This window comes from Entelurus aequoreus, linkage group LG03 (genome assembly GCF_033978785.1).
Source record: "Entelurus aequoreus isolate RoL-2023_Sb linkage group LG03, RoL_Eaeq_v1.1, whole genome shotgun sequence".
Taxonomy (NCBI): domain Eukaryota; kingdom Metazoa; phylum Chordata; class Actinopteri; order Syngnathiformes; family Syngnathidae; genus Entelurus; species Entelurus aequoreus.
In genome coordinates, this window is record NC_084733.1 from 94,162,520 (window position 1) to 94,182,519 (window position 20,000).

The following is a 20,000-nucleotide window of genomic DNA, read 5'->3' on the forward strand; positions in this document are numbered from 1 at the left end:
CTATTAGTTTTGGATGATACCACACATTTATGTATTGATCCGATATTAAGTAGTTACAGGATCATACATTGGTCATATTCAGAGTCCTCATGTGTCCAGGGACGTATTTACTGACTTTATAAACATAATAGGAATTTTGGAAAAAGAAAAATATATTTTGTGACGATAAAAAATATCGATAGTATAGTAGTATCGATTAGATACGTTCCTGTACTTGGTATCATTACAGTGGATGTCAGGTGTAGATCCACCCATGGCATTTGTTTACATTGTATCCTCCTACGGTGTGTAGTGAAGCATGTTTAGCTATTCCTCGTCCTCCAGTGATAAGAAACGTACTTTATTCGTCACCATGGAGACCAGGATTAGTGATTTAGAAGTAGCTAAAACACTGTGGATGGATGTTAGCTACTAGCTAGCTAGCCATGTCTTAAAGCAGCTCTTCCTGAGGGTGTTTCAGTGTTATAACTTCACCTTTATCTTGACTTTTTACACCAAAATGCGTCCATTCTCCCTTTTCTGTCTACACACTGTGTCTGCTTGTAAGTACTCTGTGTGTGTGCGCTGCCCAACATGCTCCTCTGCTCCTAAAACTAGCAATGGCACCACATAATGAAGCAGCGTCACGCGGTGGGGGCGGGCACCGGTACCTTTTAAAGGCGGTATAGTAGCGAATATGATTCATTGGTATGGCGGTACTATACTAGTACTGGTATACTGTCCAACCCTAGTGGAAAATGATGAAATAAACCTTGAAGAGCGATATAGTTGAGAATGTCTGGAGTGTAAAATGTCCACCAGTCTGAGTGTTTTATCAGCGAAAGAGTCCTAGTGAGTGTTCCAGTTTGAACTTCTTCCATGTGTGTGTTTGGGGAGTGGAGCTGCCAGAACTAAGAGATAAGGACTTAGTCTGACTGGGAGGACAAAACTGCCTTTGTTCCTCACTAATGTGGCCATGAAATCCATTTGCAGGTTGCAGATATGGCGTTAAAGAACGTGCTATTCTCTTGAGGCTGTTTCCACACCAACACGGACACTTCTTTTTAGGCTTTTTGTCCACAAGCAAACATTACTTTCAGTCTTTAAAAACAGGAAAACAGTTGTTTTATATCCATCTTTAGTGTGTGTGTGTATGGACAAGTTGAACCGAGCTGGTCAATAATCGAGTGTGGGGGGTTATTTCATGCAAGTAACAACACAACACAACACAACACGTGGCATGACTTTAGAGACTTTCATGCTGGAGACTTCAACTATGAAACCTTCTTTACTTTGCTTCCTGTCAATTCACACTGGATTGAAAGATGCACATCATTGTACAACTTCTGTAGAACTACTGTGTCGTGTCAATAACCTGAAGCCTTACATCGTACACCCAAGACCTCTAGTGGTTTTAAAAACATATACAGTATACACTACCGTTCAAAAGTTTGGGGTCACATTGAAATGTCCTTATTTTGGAAGGAAAAGCACTGTACTTTTCAATGAAGATAACTTTAAACTAGTCTTAACTTGAAAGAAATACACTCTATACCAGGGGTCACCAACGCGGTGCCCGCGGGCACCAGGTAGCCCGTAAGGACCAGATGAGTAGCCCGCTGGCCTGTTCTAAAAATAGCTCAAATAGCTGCCTCTATTTTTTAAATTTTATTTATTTACTAGCAAGCTGGTCTCGCTTTGCCCGACATTTTTAATTCTAAGAGAGACAAAACTCAAATAGAATTTGAAAATCCAAGAAAATATTTTAAAGACTTGGTCTTCACTTGTTTAAATAAATTCATACATTTTTTTACTTTGCTTCTTATAACTTTCAGAAAGACAATTTTAGAGAAAATCTTTTTTAAACAAATATACCTTTTTACCTTTTAAATTCCTTCCTCTTCTTTCCTGACAATTGAAATCAATGTTCAAGTAAATTTATTTTTTTTATTGTAAAGAATAATAAATACATTTTAATTTAATTCTTCATTTTAACTTCTGTTTTTTCGATGAAGAATATTTGTGAAATATTTCTTCAAACTTATTATGATTAAAATTCAAAACAATTATTCTGGCAAATGTAGAAAATCTGTAGAATCAAATTTAAATCTTATTTCAAAGTCTTTTGAATTTCTTTTAAAATTTTTATTCTGGAAAATCTAGAAGAAATAATGATTTGTCTTTGTTCGAAATATAGCTTGGTCCAATTTGTTATATATTCTAACAAAGTGCAGATCGGATTTTAACCTATTTAAAACATGTCATCAAAATTCTAAAATTAATCTTAATCAGGAAAAATTACTAATGATGTTCTATAAATTATTTTTAAATTTTTTTTCAAAAAGATTTGAATTAGCTAGTTTTTCTCTTCTTTTTTTCGGTTGAATTTTGAATTTTAAAGAGTCGAAATTGAAGATAAACTTATGTTTCAAAATTTAATTGTCATTTTTTGTGTGTTTTCTCCTCTTTTAAACCGTTCAATTAAGTGTAAATATCATTAATTATTGATAATAACATAGAGTTAAAGGTAAATTGAGCAAATTGGCTATTTCTGGCAATTTATTGAAGTGTGTATCAAACTGGTAGCCCTTCGCATTAATCACTACCCAAGAAGTAGCTCTCGCTTTCAAAAAGGTTGGTGACCCCTGATATATACATTGCTAATGTGCTAAATGACTATTCTAGCTGCAAATGTCTGCTTTTTGGTGCAATATCTACATAGGTGTATAGAGGCCCATTTTCAGCAACTATCACTCCAGTGTTCTAATGGTACAATGTGTTTGCTCATTGGCTCAGAAGGCTAATTGATGATTAGAAAACCCTTGTGCAATCATGTTCACACATCTGAAAACACTTTAGCTCGTTACAGAAGCTACAAAACTGACCTTCCTTTGAGCAGATTGACTTTCTGGAGCATCACATTTGTGGGCTCAATTAAACGCTCAAAATGGCCAGAAAAAGAGAACTTTCATCTGAAACTCCACAGTCTATTCTTGTTCTTAGAAATGAAGGCTATTCCACTAAATTGTTTGGGTGAGTGTATGTATATATATATATATATATATATATATATATATATATATATATATATATATATATATATATATATATATATATATATATATATATATATGTATATATATGTATATATATATATATGTATATATATATATATATATATATGTATATATATATATATATATATATATGTATATATATATATATATATATATGTATATATATGTATATATATGTATATATATATATGTATATATATATATATATATATATATATATATATATATATATATATATATATATATATATATATATATATATATATATATATATATATATATATATATATATATATATATATATATATGTGTTAGGTCAGGAAAAAACACAGGAAAACATTGCTCTTCAGGGGAGTTTACTCTATAAACTCCCCTGAAGAGCAAGGAAACCTGCAAAACAAGGAAACCTGCAAAACAGGCTTGTAGGGATGAAATAGCCTCTGTGTTTTTCCCCTGACCTAACGTATATCCCGCTCTACAAAGCAAACTATAACCTGCTCCCCGACAATGTATAACAATTCTTCTCAACAAAAGAGGAGACGTATAACCTTAGTTGAAAATCCAATTTAAAACACGTGTGTGCGCGTACAACACTTAAAACCTTCAGCACATCGGTATGTGGAACTAAATGATGGAATGGATTAAACAAAGCAATCCAACAAAGCAGCAATATGATCCAGTTTAAGAGACTGTTCAAAGTGTTCACAAAGTACAAAACAATTATGATGATTACTAGAGATGTCCGATAATATCGGTCTGCCGATATTATCGGCCGATAAATGCGTTAAAATGTAATATCGGTAATTATCGGTATCGTTTTTTTTATTATCAGTATCGCTTTTTTAAATTTATTTATTTATTTTTATTTTTTAAATTAAATCCACATAAAAACACAAGATACACTTACAATTAGTGCACCAAGCCAAAAAACCTCCCTCCCCTCATTTATTTCTGTTATCAATATTCTGGTTCCTACATTATATATCAATATATATCAATACAGTCTGCAAGGAATACAGTCCATAAGCATTATATATCAATATATATCAATACAGTCTGCAAGGGATACAGTCCGTAAGCACACATGATTGTGCGTGCTGCTGCTCCACTAATAGTACTAACCTTTAACACTTCATTTTACTCATTTTCATTCATTACTAGTTTCTATGTAACTGTTTTTATATTGTTTTACTTTCTTTTTTATTCAAGAAAATGTTCTTAATTTATTTATCTTATTTTATTTGATTAATTTTTTTAAAAAGTACCTTATCTTCACCATACCTGGTTGTCCAAATTAGGCATAATAATGTGTTAATTCCACGACTGTATATATCGGATGATATCGGTATCGGTTGATATCGGTATCTGTAATTAAAGAGTTTGACAATATCGGCATATCGGATATCAGCAAAAAGCCATTATCGGACATCCCTAATGATTACCTGAACCTTTTATTTATTTGTAATTTTTTACGATCAATCAATCAATGTTTATTTATATAGCCCTAAATCACAAGTGTCTCAAAGGGCTGCACAAGCCACAACCACATCCTCGGTGCATAGCCCACATACGGGCAAGGAAAAACTCACCCCAGTGGGACGTCGATGTGAATGACTATGAGAAACCTCGGAGAGATAATGATTATTTATGTATTTAATATTTGTTTACTTACTATAGTATATTAATGATTTATTATGTATTTCTTCACTGTTCTGTTACAGAGAACAATGACATGGGATACAACTGCTATGGTAGGAAAAGGGGTAGGATTAAATAAGCTCTGCTTCTTCCTGCTCCCTTTCGGACGTTCTGTAATGAAAGAAGTGGAAATATGTCATGCATGACATTGTATCGTATGCAAGTTCCACATACACTCAACTCTACTGATCACTATCAGTCTGCTATTTATGCTGCGCCCTTCTTGTAAGAGGTAACCATAGGATGGTAAGGAATTGTCTGCTTCCTTCTTTTCCTTGTCTTCCATCTTATTATTACTGTATTTTATACAACCTTCGTGTGTTCTCCTCACTGGGAGTGATTTATGTATAGGGTTCAGTTGCAACATTCAACATTGAGCAGCAGCTATATGGACTTGCAGAATGCTGCTCAACCGGTGGGATCGTGGTCCAAGCCATGATTGTGTGTGTGTGTGTGTGTGTGTGTGTGTGTGTGTGTGTGTGTGTGTGTGTGTGTGTGTGTGTGTGTGTGTGTGTGTGTGTGTGTGTGTGTGTGTGTGTGGGAGTGTGCACAAACTATCACTTGCAAGTGGAGAGGCTTGCATTCTCAGCAAGTTAGTTGAGTTTTTGAAAAAAAGGTCTGGGGCCGTACTTATCAAGCTTCTTAGAATGACTCCTAAGAAGTCTGCTAAGAGTTGACTTAAGAGTAAATACATTCTTGGCTGAAAGCTGCACTTAAAAGTTAGTTATCAAGCGTCTTACTCACACTTTCAGCGAAGTGTAGGACTGAATCTTAAGTGTCACACTCAGAGCTGAATTACGACATTACTATGTGCCGTAAACGCAATTTTAGGTGACGTCATTTCTGTGTCCATAGAAATGACCAATCACGGAAGGGAATCCCTTGTCTAAGAATAAAGAAATATCTTGGAAATATTTAAGTGGACAATGGGAGTGTATATTTTGACAATAAACTATAAAATAATACAAAACAAACTAGTCCCCGCCGGCACTCACGCTACCGCTCCCTCTCTTCTCTCGCCCACACACTCACTGACGTCACTCACCTCACGGCCACACACATACGCTACTCTCATAACATTTTCTTTCCAATTCATTAATTAGGCAACTAATTTGAAACTGGTGTGGGTGGCTCTATATATACTAGCCCACTGCAGACACATGCAGAAATCAACAAGGAATCGAAAAGTATTAAATCTGTGACAAAAATAATACCCGCTCTGTCTAAACGATACCGTTTGATCAGCTGCTCGTCATCAAACAAATCCAGGACATCGTTCCGCTCCCTGAACGTTGGCGCACGTCTCTCTCGCCTCAGTGCCATACCCTGCTGGCAACTCCTAACCACTTAAGACACCTCTGAAGGTCTCTTAAATATCGTGGAGAGTAGGAGTGATTCTTAGACTTAAGAACGTTGATAAAAAGCTTTTATTCTTAAGTTTGAGAGTAGGACTAAATTTGGCAAATTCTCAGGACTTAAGTGTAAAATGGCACTCTAAGAAGCTTGATAAGTACGGCCCCAGTTCTCTCACACCTCTCCAATATTTCTAGTAAAATAAGTACGGCCCCTGGGCTTTATTGAAGACTTAAGAGTTGGGAGTACACTCCTAACAACAAACTCAGGCCATTGCTGCTCTCTTTGTTTTACACCAATGCAGTCTTTCCACCAACATCCAATGAAGTATTGTTTTGGTAGGGTGACAATTGAGATTGAGAAAATCTATGCAATATTTTGACCAAAGAACCACCATTACCACATATGTAGATTTTAGATAAAGGTCAATTTAAGTTTACCTGTGTATTTTATAGGGGTGTAACGGTAGCAGTGTTTCCCATAAACTGCCACGATACCTGTGGCGGTGGGGGCGTGGCTATGGGCGTGGTCATCATGACAGCATCGAGTAATTTGCATAATTTACTACAATGATATTATTTTCTCTAAAAAGGCTCAAAAAATGTATACTTACTAATTAATAATAACAGTTTTGTTTTAAACGTCCATCCATCCATCCATTTTACAATATAATTACAACACTTTATGTACATATTTATATACAGATTTGAACAATAAGTTATTCACTGAAATATATTTATTAATTGTGGTTCTTACAAAAAATACATCTTATAAAATATAAAAGCTAAAATGTCTCTTAAAGCTCTGCCCCTTTAATTAGTGCATACTAAATAATTGAACTTTAGCCTACTACTACAAGCATATTATTTACCAGCAACATAAAGTGAAACAGAGGCAGAGGTGTCCTGCCACAGTCAGTAACAAATAAACAGAAAACAGTAGTGGTCAAATACAAATAAGGCAACAAGAGAAGTATCCTACACTTCTCTTTTGTAAAGTAAATGTGAACAGCCTATATGGGCATCTACATCTACTATATGATTTGCCTGAGAAGCTGGACAGGACACAAAAAAAAAAAAAAAAATTATTTGTGGCAGACGTAATTCTTTCGTGGCGGGCCGCCACAAATAAATGAATGTGTGGGAAATACTGGTATGTGTATTTGTATTGAACCATTTCAGTACGGAGGTTTCGGTTCGGTTCGGAGGTGTACCGAACGAGATTCCACACGGACATATTAAGTAGCGTAACGCACGTTGTGTAAACAGTGCAAACCACGCGGCATGCTAGCAGCTAACGGGCTAGGATAGACTGACCATACGTCCTCTTTTCACCGGACATGTCCTCTTTTGCGGAGCTGTCAGGGCGGACTTTCTTAAATGCCTCAAATTTCCGGCATTTTGAGTTAGGGTTGCGTGTATTTTCAATGTACGTCCAGGGTTAAGAAGGGGTTAAAAACAAAACAAACAGCAGCATTGGTGAGGGAGGGGCAGAGACAGAGAGAGAGAGAGAGAGTTATGATAAACGCGCATCTGCTTTTTATCCATAGATTTATCACATTTAATTTGTTATTATCTATAGCAGGGGTGTCAAAAGTGTGCCCCGGAGGCCATTTGCGGCCCACAGCTAATGTTTTAAAGGCCCACGGCACATTCTAAAAATACTACTAAAATAAACAAAAACATAACAAAAGTGAAATAAAAAAGCTTAAAGGTGAAATGTCATTTAGAAAAAGTTGCAATGTTGACTAATAAAGCAATGTTTTTTTTCCTTTCAAACTGTCATTGCTCAAAACATAATATTGAATCAAAATTATGAATTATTGACCTATCCAAGGTTCCCATTACTTCACATCAAATATTACACTAAGAAAAATATTTTTGGTGGAAGATTTTGCAAATTTGGTAAATAAATAACCCAAAAATGTATATTTTGTTGTTTTCTTATTGTACCGAAAATGAACCGACCCGTGACCTCTAAACCGAGGAACGTAACGAAGCGACATTTTTGTGTACCGTTACACCCCTAGTATTTTATCTTCAGCTATCTATCATTCCTAACTTTTTATGATTAGTGAATGTTTACGTTCTTGTTTTGAAGCCCGTGTGAGCGGACCAGATGGTGTTTTACCTTCTTTCAACTGTCAAATGCAGTCTTTCTTCATAAGTGGATCTGCCAGGTGGATCACATTGCTCTGGGCTCGCAGGGACATCATGTTTTATAAGTGACAAGTCTCAGAAGACTCTGAGTATTAACATAGACCATATATGGAGATATCCGCTGACGCAACCAAGGCAGACCACGTAGCTAAAGTCTCAAATTCCAAAGGGCTCGTGTGGAGTAAGTATGAAGTAAGGCAAGATTGTTTCATAAACATTCCTGCCATGCCTCCATTGTTGGATTTCACATTTTCGGGACTCCCAGGGATCCCAAATACACAAAAACGGGTACCAATAGCTACGAAAATGTGGTCTTGCGCCATAGGTTGTTTCTCCATAAAGCATGACTAACTGGCATCATGTCTTCATTTAGTTGAAGTACGCAGCATAGACATTGTACTAGAAATATTGGAGAGGTGTGAGAGAACTGGGGCCGTACTTATCAAGCTTCTTAGAGTGCCATTTTACACTTAAGTCCTGAGAATTTGCCAAATTTAGTCCTACTCTCAAACTTAAGAATAAAAGCTTTTTATCAACGTTCTTAAGTCTAAGAATCACTCCTACTCTCCACGATATTTAAGAGACCTTCAGAGGTGTCTTAAGTGGTTAGGAGTTGCCAGCAGGGGATGGCACTGAGGCGAGAGAGACGTGCGCCAACGTTCAGGGAACGGAACAATGTTTTTTTTTTTTGATGACGAGCAGCTGTTTAAACGGTATCGTTTAGACAGAGCGGATATTATTTTTGTCACAGATTTAATACTTTTCGATTCCTTGTTGATTTCTGCATGTGTCTGCAGTGGGCTAGTATATATAGAGCCACCCACACCAGTTTCAAATTAGTTGCCTAATTAATGAATTGGAAAGAAAATGTTATGAGAGTAGCGTATGTGTGAGGTGAGTGACGTCAGTGAGTGTGTGGGCGAGAGAAGAGAGGGAGCGGTAGCGTGAGTGCCGGCGGGGACTAGTTTGTTTTGTATTATTTTGTAGTTTATTGTCAAAATATACACTCCCATTGTCCACTTAAATATTTCCAAGATATTTCTTTATTCTTAGACAAGGGATTCCCTTCCGTGATTGGTCATTTCTATGGACACAGAAATGACGTCACCTAAAATTGCGTTTACAGCACATAGTAATGTCGTAATTCAGCTCTGAGTGTGACACTTAAGATTCAGTCCTACACTTCGCTGAAAGTGTGAGTAAGACGCTTGATAACTAACTTTTAAGTGCAGCTTTCAGCCAAGAATTTATTTACTCTTAAGTCAACTCTTAGCAGACTTCTTAGGAGTCATTCTAAGAAGCTTGATAAGTACGGCCCCAGGTGATTGTAAACGTGAGACATGACTAAGTAGGGGTGTAACGGTATACAAAAATTTCGGTTCGGTACGTACCTCGGTTTAGAGGTCACGGTTCGGTTCATTTTCGGTACAGTAAGAAAACAACAAAATATACATTTTTTGGTTATTTATTGACCAAATTTGTAAACAATGGCTTTATCATTTCAACATTGGGAACACTATAATAATTCTGCCTACGTTAATCAACATTAAACTGCCTCGAGTTGTTGCTCAGATTAAATAAAATGACAAAAATTTTCTTCTACATATAAAAAGTGCAACATTAAACAGTTTCAAGTCAACTCATCATGCTTCATTTATTACAGCATTTGGGAAGCCTGTAGTTGATTTATGATGTAAATGTTATATTGTTATCAACATGTGATAGCAGGGACCCTGACATTCAAAACTAGGCTGCTGCATTACTAATGATTCATGTAACTATAGCTGAAAAAATAGTACAATAGCAATAGGAGAGACTATTCATCCCTGAACACCATGGAGTTCATGTAGGCTTAATGATGCACTTACATTATTATATCAACTATCAGAGACAGAAACTCTTCATTTAACATAATGTCCTTTTTTGCTGCTTCAACACAGCTCAATCAACACAGAAAAAGGTAAAGTGAAATAACAGACAGACAGGGCTTTGCTGTCCGTAACACACACACACACGGCAAAATGAGCTAACATTACGCTAAAAGTGAATTAGCCTTCACCTCAAGCCAGGACTGCGAGCTAGAAGGTTGACGGGCTCATAGTGATGTTACTAGTAGTTGACTGGGGTGTGTTTATTATCATTTGGGGGGAGTCCGCTGCCTGATGCTTACCTGCTAAACACCTACCTGCTCAACGCTGGAGCACTGACTACATGTGCCCTGAATAGGCACTGCTGATTGGCTGTTACCGCTCTGTGTGTAACCAATCAGATGGTTGTGTGGGTGTGACAATGCTGGGTGTTGTGTAGAGGACTGACAGAGACAGGCAGAAGAAGTAGAGCAGCTTGTTAAGACTTTAGCTTAGCTTAATACGTTCGTGTGGAAACTCGTTCGGTACACCTCCAAACCGAACCGACACGGTTCAATACAAATACACGTACCGTTACACCCCTATGACTAAGATAGATACAGTAGGCGAGGTTAGTTAGTTGACTAAAATCACAAAGTATGAACCTGTTTTATGTTTACTGTTGAAAGGTGTGCCCTCTGATGTTGCAATCTATACAAAATGTCATGCATGGGTAAACACTGCTTACCTTCAGCACTTGTAATGTTTGTCTGTAAGGACACGAGGAAGCTGAGGCCCTGACATGAAGCAGGGGCCCCCCAACTCCCTGATTCCACGTCTTGCTAATGTTTATCTCCTCTCATGTAGCTGACATGGGCTTCGCAAGACTCTTCAACTCTCCCCTCAAGCCACTGGCGGATCTGGATCCTGTGGTGGTGACCTTCTGGTACAGGGCCCCCGAGCTACTGCTGGGGGCCCGGCATTACACCAAAGCTATTGGTGAGTCGGGTACTGGGACTGTAAGAGTGACGTCTATACATTGACAATGTGTGTTTTACTGGGACTGTAAGAGTGACATCTATACATTGACAATGTGTGTTTTACTGGGACTGTAAGAGTGACATCTATACATTGACAATGTGTGTTTTACTGGGACTGTAAGAGTGACATCTATACATTGACAATGTGTGTTTTACTGGGACTGTAAGAGTGACATCTATACATTGACAATGTGTGTTTTACTGGGACTGTAAGAGTGACATCTATACATTGACAATGTGTGTTTTACTGGGACTGTAAGAGTGACATCTATACATTGACAATGTGTGTTTTACTGGGACTGTAAGAGTGACGTCTCTATACATTGACAATGTGTGTTTTACTGGGACTGTAAGAGTGACATCTATACATTGACAATGTGTGTTTTACTGGGACTGTAAGAGTGACATCTATACATTGACAATGTGTGTTTTACTGGGACTGTAAGAGTGACGTATATACATTGACAATGTGTGTTTTACTGGGACTGTAAGAGTGACATCTATACATTGACAATGTGTGTTTTACTGGGACTGTAAGAGTGACATCTATACATTGACAATGTGTGTTTTACTGGGACTGTAAGAGTGACATCTATACATTGACAATGTGTGTTTTACTGGGACTGTAAGAGTGACATCTATACATTGACAATGTGTGTTTTACTGGGACTGTAAGAGTGACATCTATACATTGACAATGTGTGTTTTACTGGGACTGTAAGAGTGACATCTATACATTGACAATGTGTGTTTTACTGGGACTGTAAGAGTGACATCTATACATTGACAATGTGTGTTTTACTGGGACTGTAAGAGTGACATCTCTATACATTGACAATGTGTGTTTTACTGGGACTGTAAGAGTGACATCTCTATACATTGACAATGTGTGTTTTACTGGGACTGTAAGAGTGACATCTATACATTGACAATGTGTGTTTTACTGGGACTGTAAGAGTGACATCTATACATTGACAATGTGTGTTTTACTGGGACTGTAAGAGTGACATCTATACATTGACAATGTGTGTTTTACTGGGACTGTAAGAGTGACATCTATACATTGACAATGTGTGTTTTACTGGGACTGTAAGAGTGACGTATATACATTGACAATGTGTGTTTTACTGGGACTGTAAGAGTGACGTCTATACATTGACAATGTGTGTTTTACTGGGACTGTAAGAGTGACATCTATACATTGACAATGTGTGTTTTACTGGGACTGTAAGAGTGACATCTATACATTGACAATGTGTGTTTTACTGGGACTGTAAGAGTGACATCTATACATTGACAATGTGTGTTTTACTGGGACTGTAAGAGTGACGTATATACATTGACAATGTGTGTTTTACTGGGACTGTAAGAGTGACATCTATACATTGACAATGTGTGTTTTACTGGGACTGTAAGAGTGACGTATATACATTGACAATGTGTGTTTTACTGGGACTGTAAGAGTGACATCTATACATTGACAATGTGTGTTTTACTGGGACTGTAAGAGTGACATCTATACATTGACAATGTGTGTTTTACTGGGACTGTAAGAGTGACGTATATACATTGACAATGTGTGTTTTACTGGGACTGTAAGAGTGACATCTATACATTGACAATGTGTGTTTTACTGGGACTGTAAGAGTGACATCTATACATTGACAATGTGTGTTTTACTGGGACTGTAAGAGTGACGTCTATACATTGACAATGTGTGTTTTACTGGGACTGTAAGAGTGACATCTATACATTGACAATGTGTGTTTTACTGGGACTGTAAGAGTGACATCTCTATACATTGACAATGTGTGTTTTACTGGGACTGTAAGAGTGACATCTATACATTGACAATGTGTGTTTTACTGGGACTGTAAGAGTGACATCTATACATTGACAATGTGTGTTTTACTGGGACTGTAAGAGTGACATCTATACATTGACAATGTGTGTTTTACTGGGACTGTAAGAGTGACGTATATACATTGACAATGTGTGTTTTACTGGGACTGTAAGAGTGACATCTATACATTGACAATGTGTGTTTTACTGGGACTGTAAGAGTGACATCTATACATTGACAATGTGTGTTTTACTGGGACTGTAAGAGTGACATCTATACATTGACAATGTGTGTTTTACTGGGACTGTAAGAGTGACATCTATACATTGACAATGTGTGTTTTACTGGGACTGTAAGAGTGACATCTATACATTGACAATGTGTGTTTTACTGGGACTGTAAGAGTGACATCTATACATTGACAATGTGTGTTTTACTGGGACTGTAAGAGTGACATCTATACATTGACAATGTGTGTTTTACTGGGACTGTAAGAGTGACATCTATACATTGACAATGTGTGTTTTACTGGGACTGTAAGAGTGACATCTATACATTGACAATGTGTGTTTTACTGGGACTGTAAGAGTGACATCTCTATACATTGACAATGTGTGTTTTACTGGGACTGTAAGAGTGACATCTCTATACATTGACAATGTGTGTTTTACTGGGACTGTAAGAGTGACATCTATACATTGACAATGTGTGTTTTACTGGGACTGTAAGACTGACATCTCTACATTGACAATGTGTGTTTTACTGGGACTGTAAGAGTGACATCTATACATTGACAATGTGTGTTTTACTGGGACTGTAAGAGTGACATCTCTATATATTGACAATGTGTGTTTTACTGGGACTGTAAGAGTGACATCTCTATACATTGACAATGTGTGTTTTACTGGGACTGTAAGAGTGACATCTCTATATATTGACAATGTGTGTTTTACTGGGACTGTAAGAGTGACATCTATACATTGACAATGTGTGTTTTACTGGGACTGTAAGAGTGACATCTATACATTGACAATGTGTGTTTTACTGGGACTGTAAGAGTGACATCTATACATTGACAATGTGTGTTTTACTGGGACTGTAAGAGTGACATCTATACATTGACAATGTGTGTTTTACTGGGACTGTAAGAGTGACATCTATACATTGACAATGTGTGTTTTACTGGGACTGTAAGAGTGACATCTATACATTGACAATGTGTGTTTTACTGGGACTGTAAGAGTGACATCTATACATTGACAATGTGTGTTTTACTGGGACTGTAATAGTGACATCTCTATACATTGACAATGTGTGTTTTACTGGGACTGTAAGAGTGACATCTATACATTGACAATGTGTGTTTTACTGGGACTGTAAGAGTGACATCTATACATTGACAATGTGTGTTTTACTGGGACTGTAAGAGTGACATCTATACATTGACAATGTGTGTTTTACTGGGACTGTAAGAGTGACATCTATACATTGACAATGTGTGTTTTACTGGGACTGTAAGAGTGACATCTCTATACATTGACAATGTGTGTTTTACTGGGACTGTAAGAGTGACATCTATACATTGACAATGTGTGTTTTACTGGGACTGTAAGAGTGACATCTCTATACATTGACAATGTGTGTTTTACTGGGACTGTAAGAGTGACATCTATACATTGATAATGTGTGTTTTACTGGGACTGTAAGAGTGACATCTATACATTGACAATGTGTGTTTTACTGGGACTGTAAGAGTGACATCTATACATTGACAATGTGTGTTTTACTGGGACTGTAAGAGTGACATCTCTATACATTGACAATGTGTGTTTTACTGGGACTGTAAGAGTGACATCTCTATACATTGACAATGTGTGTTTTACTGGGACTGTAAGAGTGACATCTATACATTGACAATGTGTGTTTTACTGGGACTGTAAGAGTGACATCTATACATTGACAATGTGTGTTTTACTGGGACTGTAAGAGTGACATCTCTATACATTGACAATGTGTGTTTTACTGGGACTGTAAGAGTGACATCTCTATACATTGACAATGTGTGTTTTACTGGGACTGTAAGAGTGACATCTATACATTGACAATGTGTGTTTTACTGGGACTGTAAGACTGACATCTCTACATTGACAATGTGTGTTTTACTGGGACTGTAAGAGTGACATCTATACATTGACAATGTGTGTTTTACTGGGACTGTAAGAGTGACATCTCTATATATTGACAATGTGTGTTTTACTGGGACTGTAAGAGTGACATCTCTATACATTGACAATGTGTGTTTTACTGGGACTGTAAGAGTGACATCTCTATATATTGACAATGTGTGTTTTACTGGGACTGTAAGAGTGACATCTCTATACATTGACAATGTGTGTTTTACTAGGACTGTAAGAGTGACATCTCTATATATTGACAATGTGTGTTTTACTGGGACTGTAAGAGTGACATCTATACATTGACAATGTGTGTTTTACTGGGACTGTAAGAGTGACATCTATACATTGACAATGTGTGTTTTACTGGGACTGTAGGAGTGACGTATATACATTGACAATGTGTGTTTTACTGGGACTGTAAGAGTGACATCTATACATTGACAATGTGTGTTTTACTGGGACTGTAAGAGTGACATCTCTATATATTGACAATGTGTGTTTTACTGGGACTGTAAGAGTGACATCTCTATACATTGACAATGTGTGTTTTACTGGGACTGTAAGAGTGACATCTCTATATATTGACAATGTGTGTTTTACTGGGACTGTAAGAGTGACATCTCTATATATTGACAATGTGTGTTTTACTGGGACTGTAAGAGTGACATCTCTATATATTGACAATGTGTGTTTTACTGGGACTGTAAGAGTGACATCTATACATTGACAATGTGTGTTTTACTGGGACTGTAAGAGTGACGTATATACATTGACAATGTGTGTTTTACTGGGACTGTAAGAGTGACATCTATACATTGACAATGTGTGTTTTACTGGGACTGTAAGAGTGACATCTATACATTGACAATGTATGTTTTACTGGGACTGTAAGAGTGACATCTCTATACATTGACAATGTGTGTTTTACTGGGACTGTAAGAGTGACATCTATACATTGACAATGTGTGTTTTACTGGGACTGTAAGAGTGACATCTCTATATATTGACAATGTGTGTTTTACTGGGACTGTAAGAGTGACATCTATACATTGACAATGTATGTTTTACTGGGACTGTAAGAGTGACATCTATACATTGACAATGTGTGTTTTACTGGGACTGTAAGAGTGACATCTCTATATATTGACAATGTGATTTTTATCACCTGACAAGAGAATTTGTGTTTACTATCCTATTCCATTTGTGAGCTGCCCACTCGCATACAGGAAGGGAATGTCCGTGGAAGACACCATAATGTCCGTGGAAGACACCATAATGTCTGTGGAAGACACCATAATGTCCGTGGAAGACACCATAATGTCTGTGGAAGACACCATAATGTCCGTGGAAGACACCATAATGTCCGTGGAAGACACCATAATGTCCGTGGAAGACACCATAATGTCCGTGGAAGACACCATAATGTCCGTGGAAGACACCATAATGTCCGTGGAAGACACCATAATGTCCGTGGAAGACACCATAATGTCCGTGGAAGACACCATAATGTCTGTGGAAGACACCATAATGTCTGTGGAAGACACCATAATGTCCGTGGAAGACACCATAATGTCCGTGGAAGACACCATAATGTCCGTGGAAGACACCATAATGTCCGTGGAAGACACCATAATGTCCGTGGAAGACACCATAATGTCCGTGGAAGACACCATAATGTCCGTGGAAGACACCATAATGTCCGTGGGACACACCATAATGTCCGTGGAAGACACCATAATGTCCGTGGAAGACACCATAATGTCCGTGGAAGACACCATAATGTCCGTGGAAGACACCATAATGTCCGTGGAAGACACCATAATGTCTGTGGAAGACACCATAATGTCCGTGGAAGACACCATAATGTCCGTGGAAGACACCATAATGTCCGTGGAAGACACCATAATGTCCGTGGAAGACACCAATATGGTCTTTGACGTCCATAATGTCCGTGGAAGACACCATAATGTCCGTGGAAGACACCATAATGTCCGTGGAAGACACCATAATGTCCGTGGAAGACACCATAATGTCCGTGGAAGACACCATAATGTCCGTGGAAGACACCATAATGTCCGTGGAAGACACCATAAAGGTGTTTGACGTGACAGGACATGTGTTACTTCCCTCCTACTATATGACTTGCACATTCATGCGGTTAAGTCACATGTTTGAACACTCCTCAACATTCCTGCTCTATACCGTGTGTGAACGAGGCTGGTTGTGATACTGCCTCTAGCACAATGTACATCCATACTTCTGGAAACTTACAACAACAAAAGGGACCACAAAAACTGTCATTATTGTCTTCATTTGAACATTAAACATACACAATATTACCAGAAGTATTTGTCCACCTGCCTGGACTCACATATGACCTTGAAGTGTCATCCCATAGAAGTGTCCAACATGTTTTGGTATCCTGGAGCATTCAAAGTTCCTTTCACTGGAACTAAGGGGCCAAGCCCAACTCCTGGAAAAACAACATAATTCCTCCTCCACCAAATTTCACGCTCGGCCCAATGCGGTCCGAAATGTAGCGTTATCCTGGCAGCCTCCAAACCCAGACTGGTCCATCAGATGTAAAAGTGTGACTCATCAGTCCAGAGAAGGCCTCTCCACTGCTCTAGAGTCCAGTGGTGATGTCCTTTACACCACTGCATCCCACACTTTGCATTGGACTTGGTGATGTATGGCTTAGATGCAGCTGCACGGCCATGGAAACCCATTCCATGCAGCTCTCTGCGTACTGTACGTGGGCTAATTGGAAGGTGACATGAAGTTTGGAGCTCTGTAGCAAGTGACTGCTGACCTCTCTGTCAGTTTACCTGGCCTACCACTTGGTTGCTGTTGTTCCCAAACTCTTCACTTTTCTTCTAATAAAGTTGACTTTGGAATATTTAGGAGCGAGGACATTTCAGGACTGGATTTGTTGCACAGGTGGCATCCTGTGACAGGAAATCACTGAAAGCGGCCCATTCTTTCACACGTTTGTAGAAACAGTCTCCATGCCTAAGTGCTTGATTTGATACACCGGGCCGAGTGATTAGTCATTCTCATCATTTGGATGGCTGGCCAAATACTTTTGGCAATATAGTGTACGTTTCTTATTGCACTCAATGAACAATTCTAGACGATTGGAATCCAAATGAAAAGGCCTGAATGGGGAACTGGCCTATCGTCCACCATCCTCATGAGAGACTAGAAAACAAAATGTTTTTGTTTGTTTGTTTTTTCCGCATTTAACATGTAAAAATCAGCTCGTTCTCGGTGGCTAGCACTGCAGCTAATTGGAGCAATCGATTCTACCTCTAAATCCCTTTAAAAATGCTGAGCGCTCACTGCAGGTGCTGCAGGTGCTGCAGGTTGAAAATGTGCTGCTGATCAAAGAAACCAGAAGTCACCCCAATCAGCTAAACAGACTTATACAACTCCACGCTGACTTCTTGGTGTATTTACCAAACTGAAACAATACAAAAAGAATGCATTTGTATGTTAATAATACTAACAGACTCGTGTTAGCATATTAGCTAATGCTAACGACGCTAGCTTGATTACATTACGATAGCAAATCCAAAAATGCATGAAAACACTCCCGCGGACCTCCCAACTGGGACGGTGTATTATTTATAAGTAGTTTTAGTGTATTGTAAAACTTTCAAACGTTGCTTTGGAGGTATAATTGAAGAATCCTATGGACGGTTATTAGACATGTCCGATAATATCGGCCGATATATGCGTTAAAATGTAATATCGGAAATTATCGGTATTGGTTTTTTTATTATCGGCATCGTTTTTATTTTTTTTATTTTTATTTTTTTTTATTAAATCCACATAAAAAACACAAGATACACTTACAATTAGTGCACCAAGCCAAAAAACCTCCCTCCCCCATTTACACTCATTCACACAAAAGGGTTGTTTCTTTCTGTTATTAATATTCTGCTTCCTACATTATATATCAATATATATCAATACAGTCTGCAAGGGATACAGTCCGTAAGCACACATGATTGTGCGTGCTGCTGCTCCACTAATAGTACTAACCTTTAACACTTCATTTGACTCATTTTCATTCATTACTAGTTTCTATGTAACTGTTTTTATATTGTTTTACTTTGTTTTATTCAAGAAAATGTTTTTAATTGATTTATCTTATTTTATTTTATTATTTTTTTTAAAATGACCTTATCTTCACCATACCTGGTTGTCCAAATTAGGCATAATAATGTGTTAATTCCACGACTGTATATATCGGTTGATATCGGTATCGGTAATTAAAGAGTTGGACAATATCGGAATATCGGATATCGGCAAAAAGCCATTATCGGACATCCCTAACGGTTATACTTCCGGTTCAAGGAACAAAACAGGAAGTACATTTTCAACCCGCAGCACCTGCAGTGAGAGAACTTGTCCCAAAAAAATGGCACCATTGCACAAACAATAACACACCTTTTCAGTGTCTCTGTCGGTGTAAGATGAAAACTGCTTGTTGAATACCAAACATTGTGGCCGTTAGCGAAGAACAATCCATAAATTAACTGCACCGTCGTATAAGCCTCAAGGTGCAAAGCGTGGGGGATAAAGTAGCAGCTTTTAGTCTGGACAATACGGTATTATAAATACAAAAGCCCAAAAGCAGAGAAGTGGTCACGTTGTGTAAATGGTCAATAAAAAGAGAATACAACAAATCCTTTTCAACTTATATTCAATTGAATAGACTGCAAAGACAAGATATTTAACGTTCGAAATGGTTATATTTTGCAAATATTAGCTCATTTGGAAGTTGATGCCTGCAACATGTTCCAAAAAAGCTGGCACAAG

The 20,000-nt window shown here is 37.8% G+C and overlaps 1 protein-coding gene across 1 annotated transcript in view; it reads left to right on the forward strand.

Annotated features, from left to right (window-relative positions):
• The window catches only part of LOC133647147 (cyclin-dependent kinase 19-like), an 84,419-nt gene that overhangs the window by 31,028 nt on the left and 33,391 nt on the right, over positions 1-20,000 (forward strand). The window contains exon 7 of the mRNA XM_062043287.1: positions 19,637-19,647. Coding sequence (XP_061899271.1) covers positions 19,637-19,647 — 11 coding nt within the window. The remainder of the gene's footprint in view (positions 1-19,636; positions 19,648-20,000) is intronic.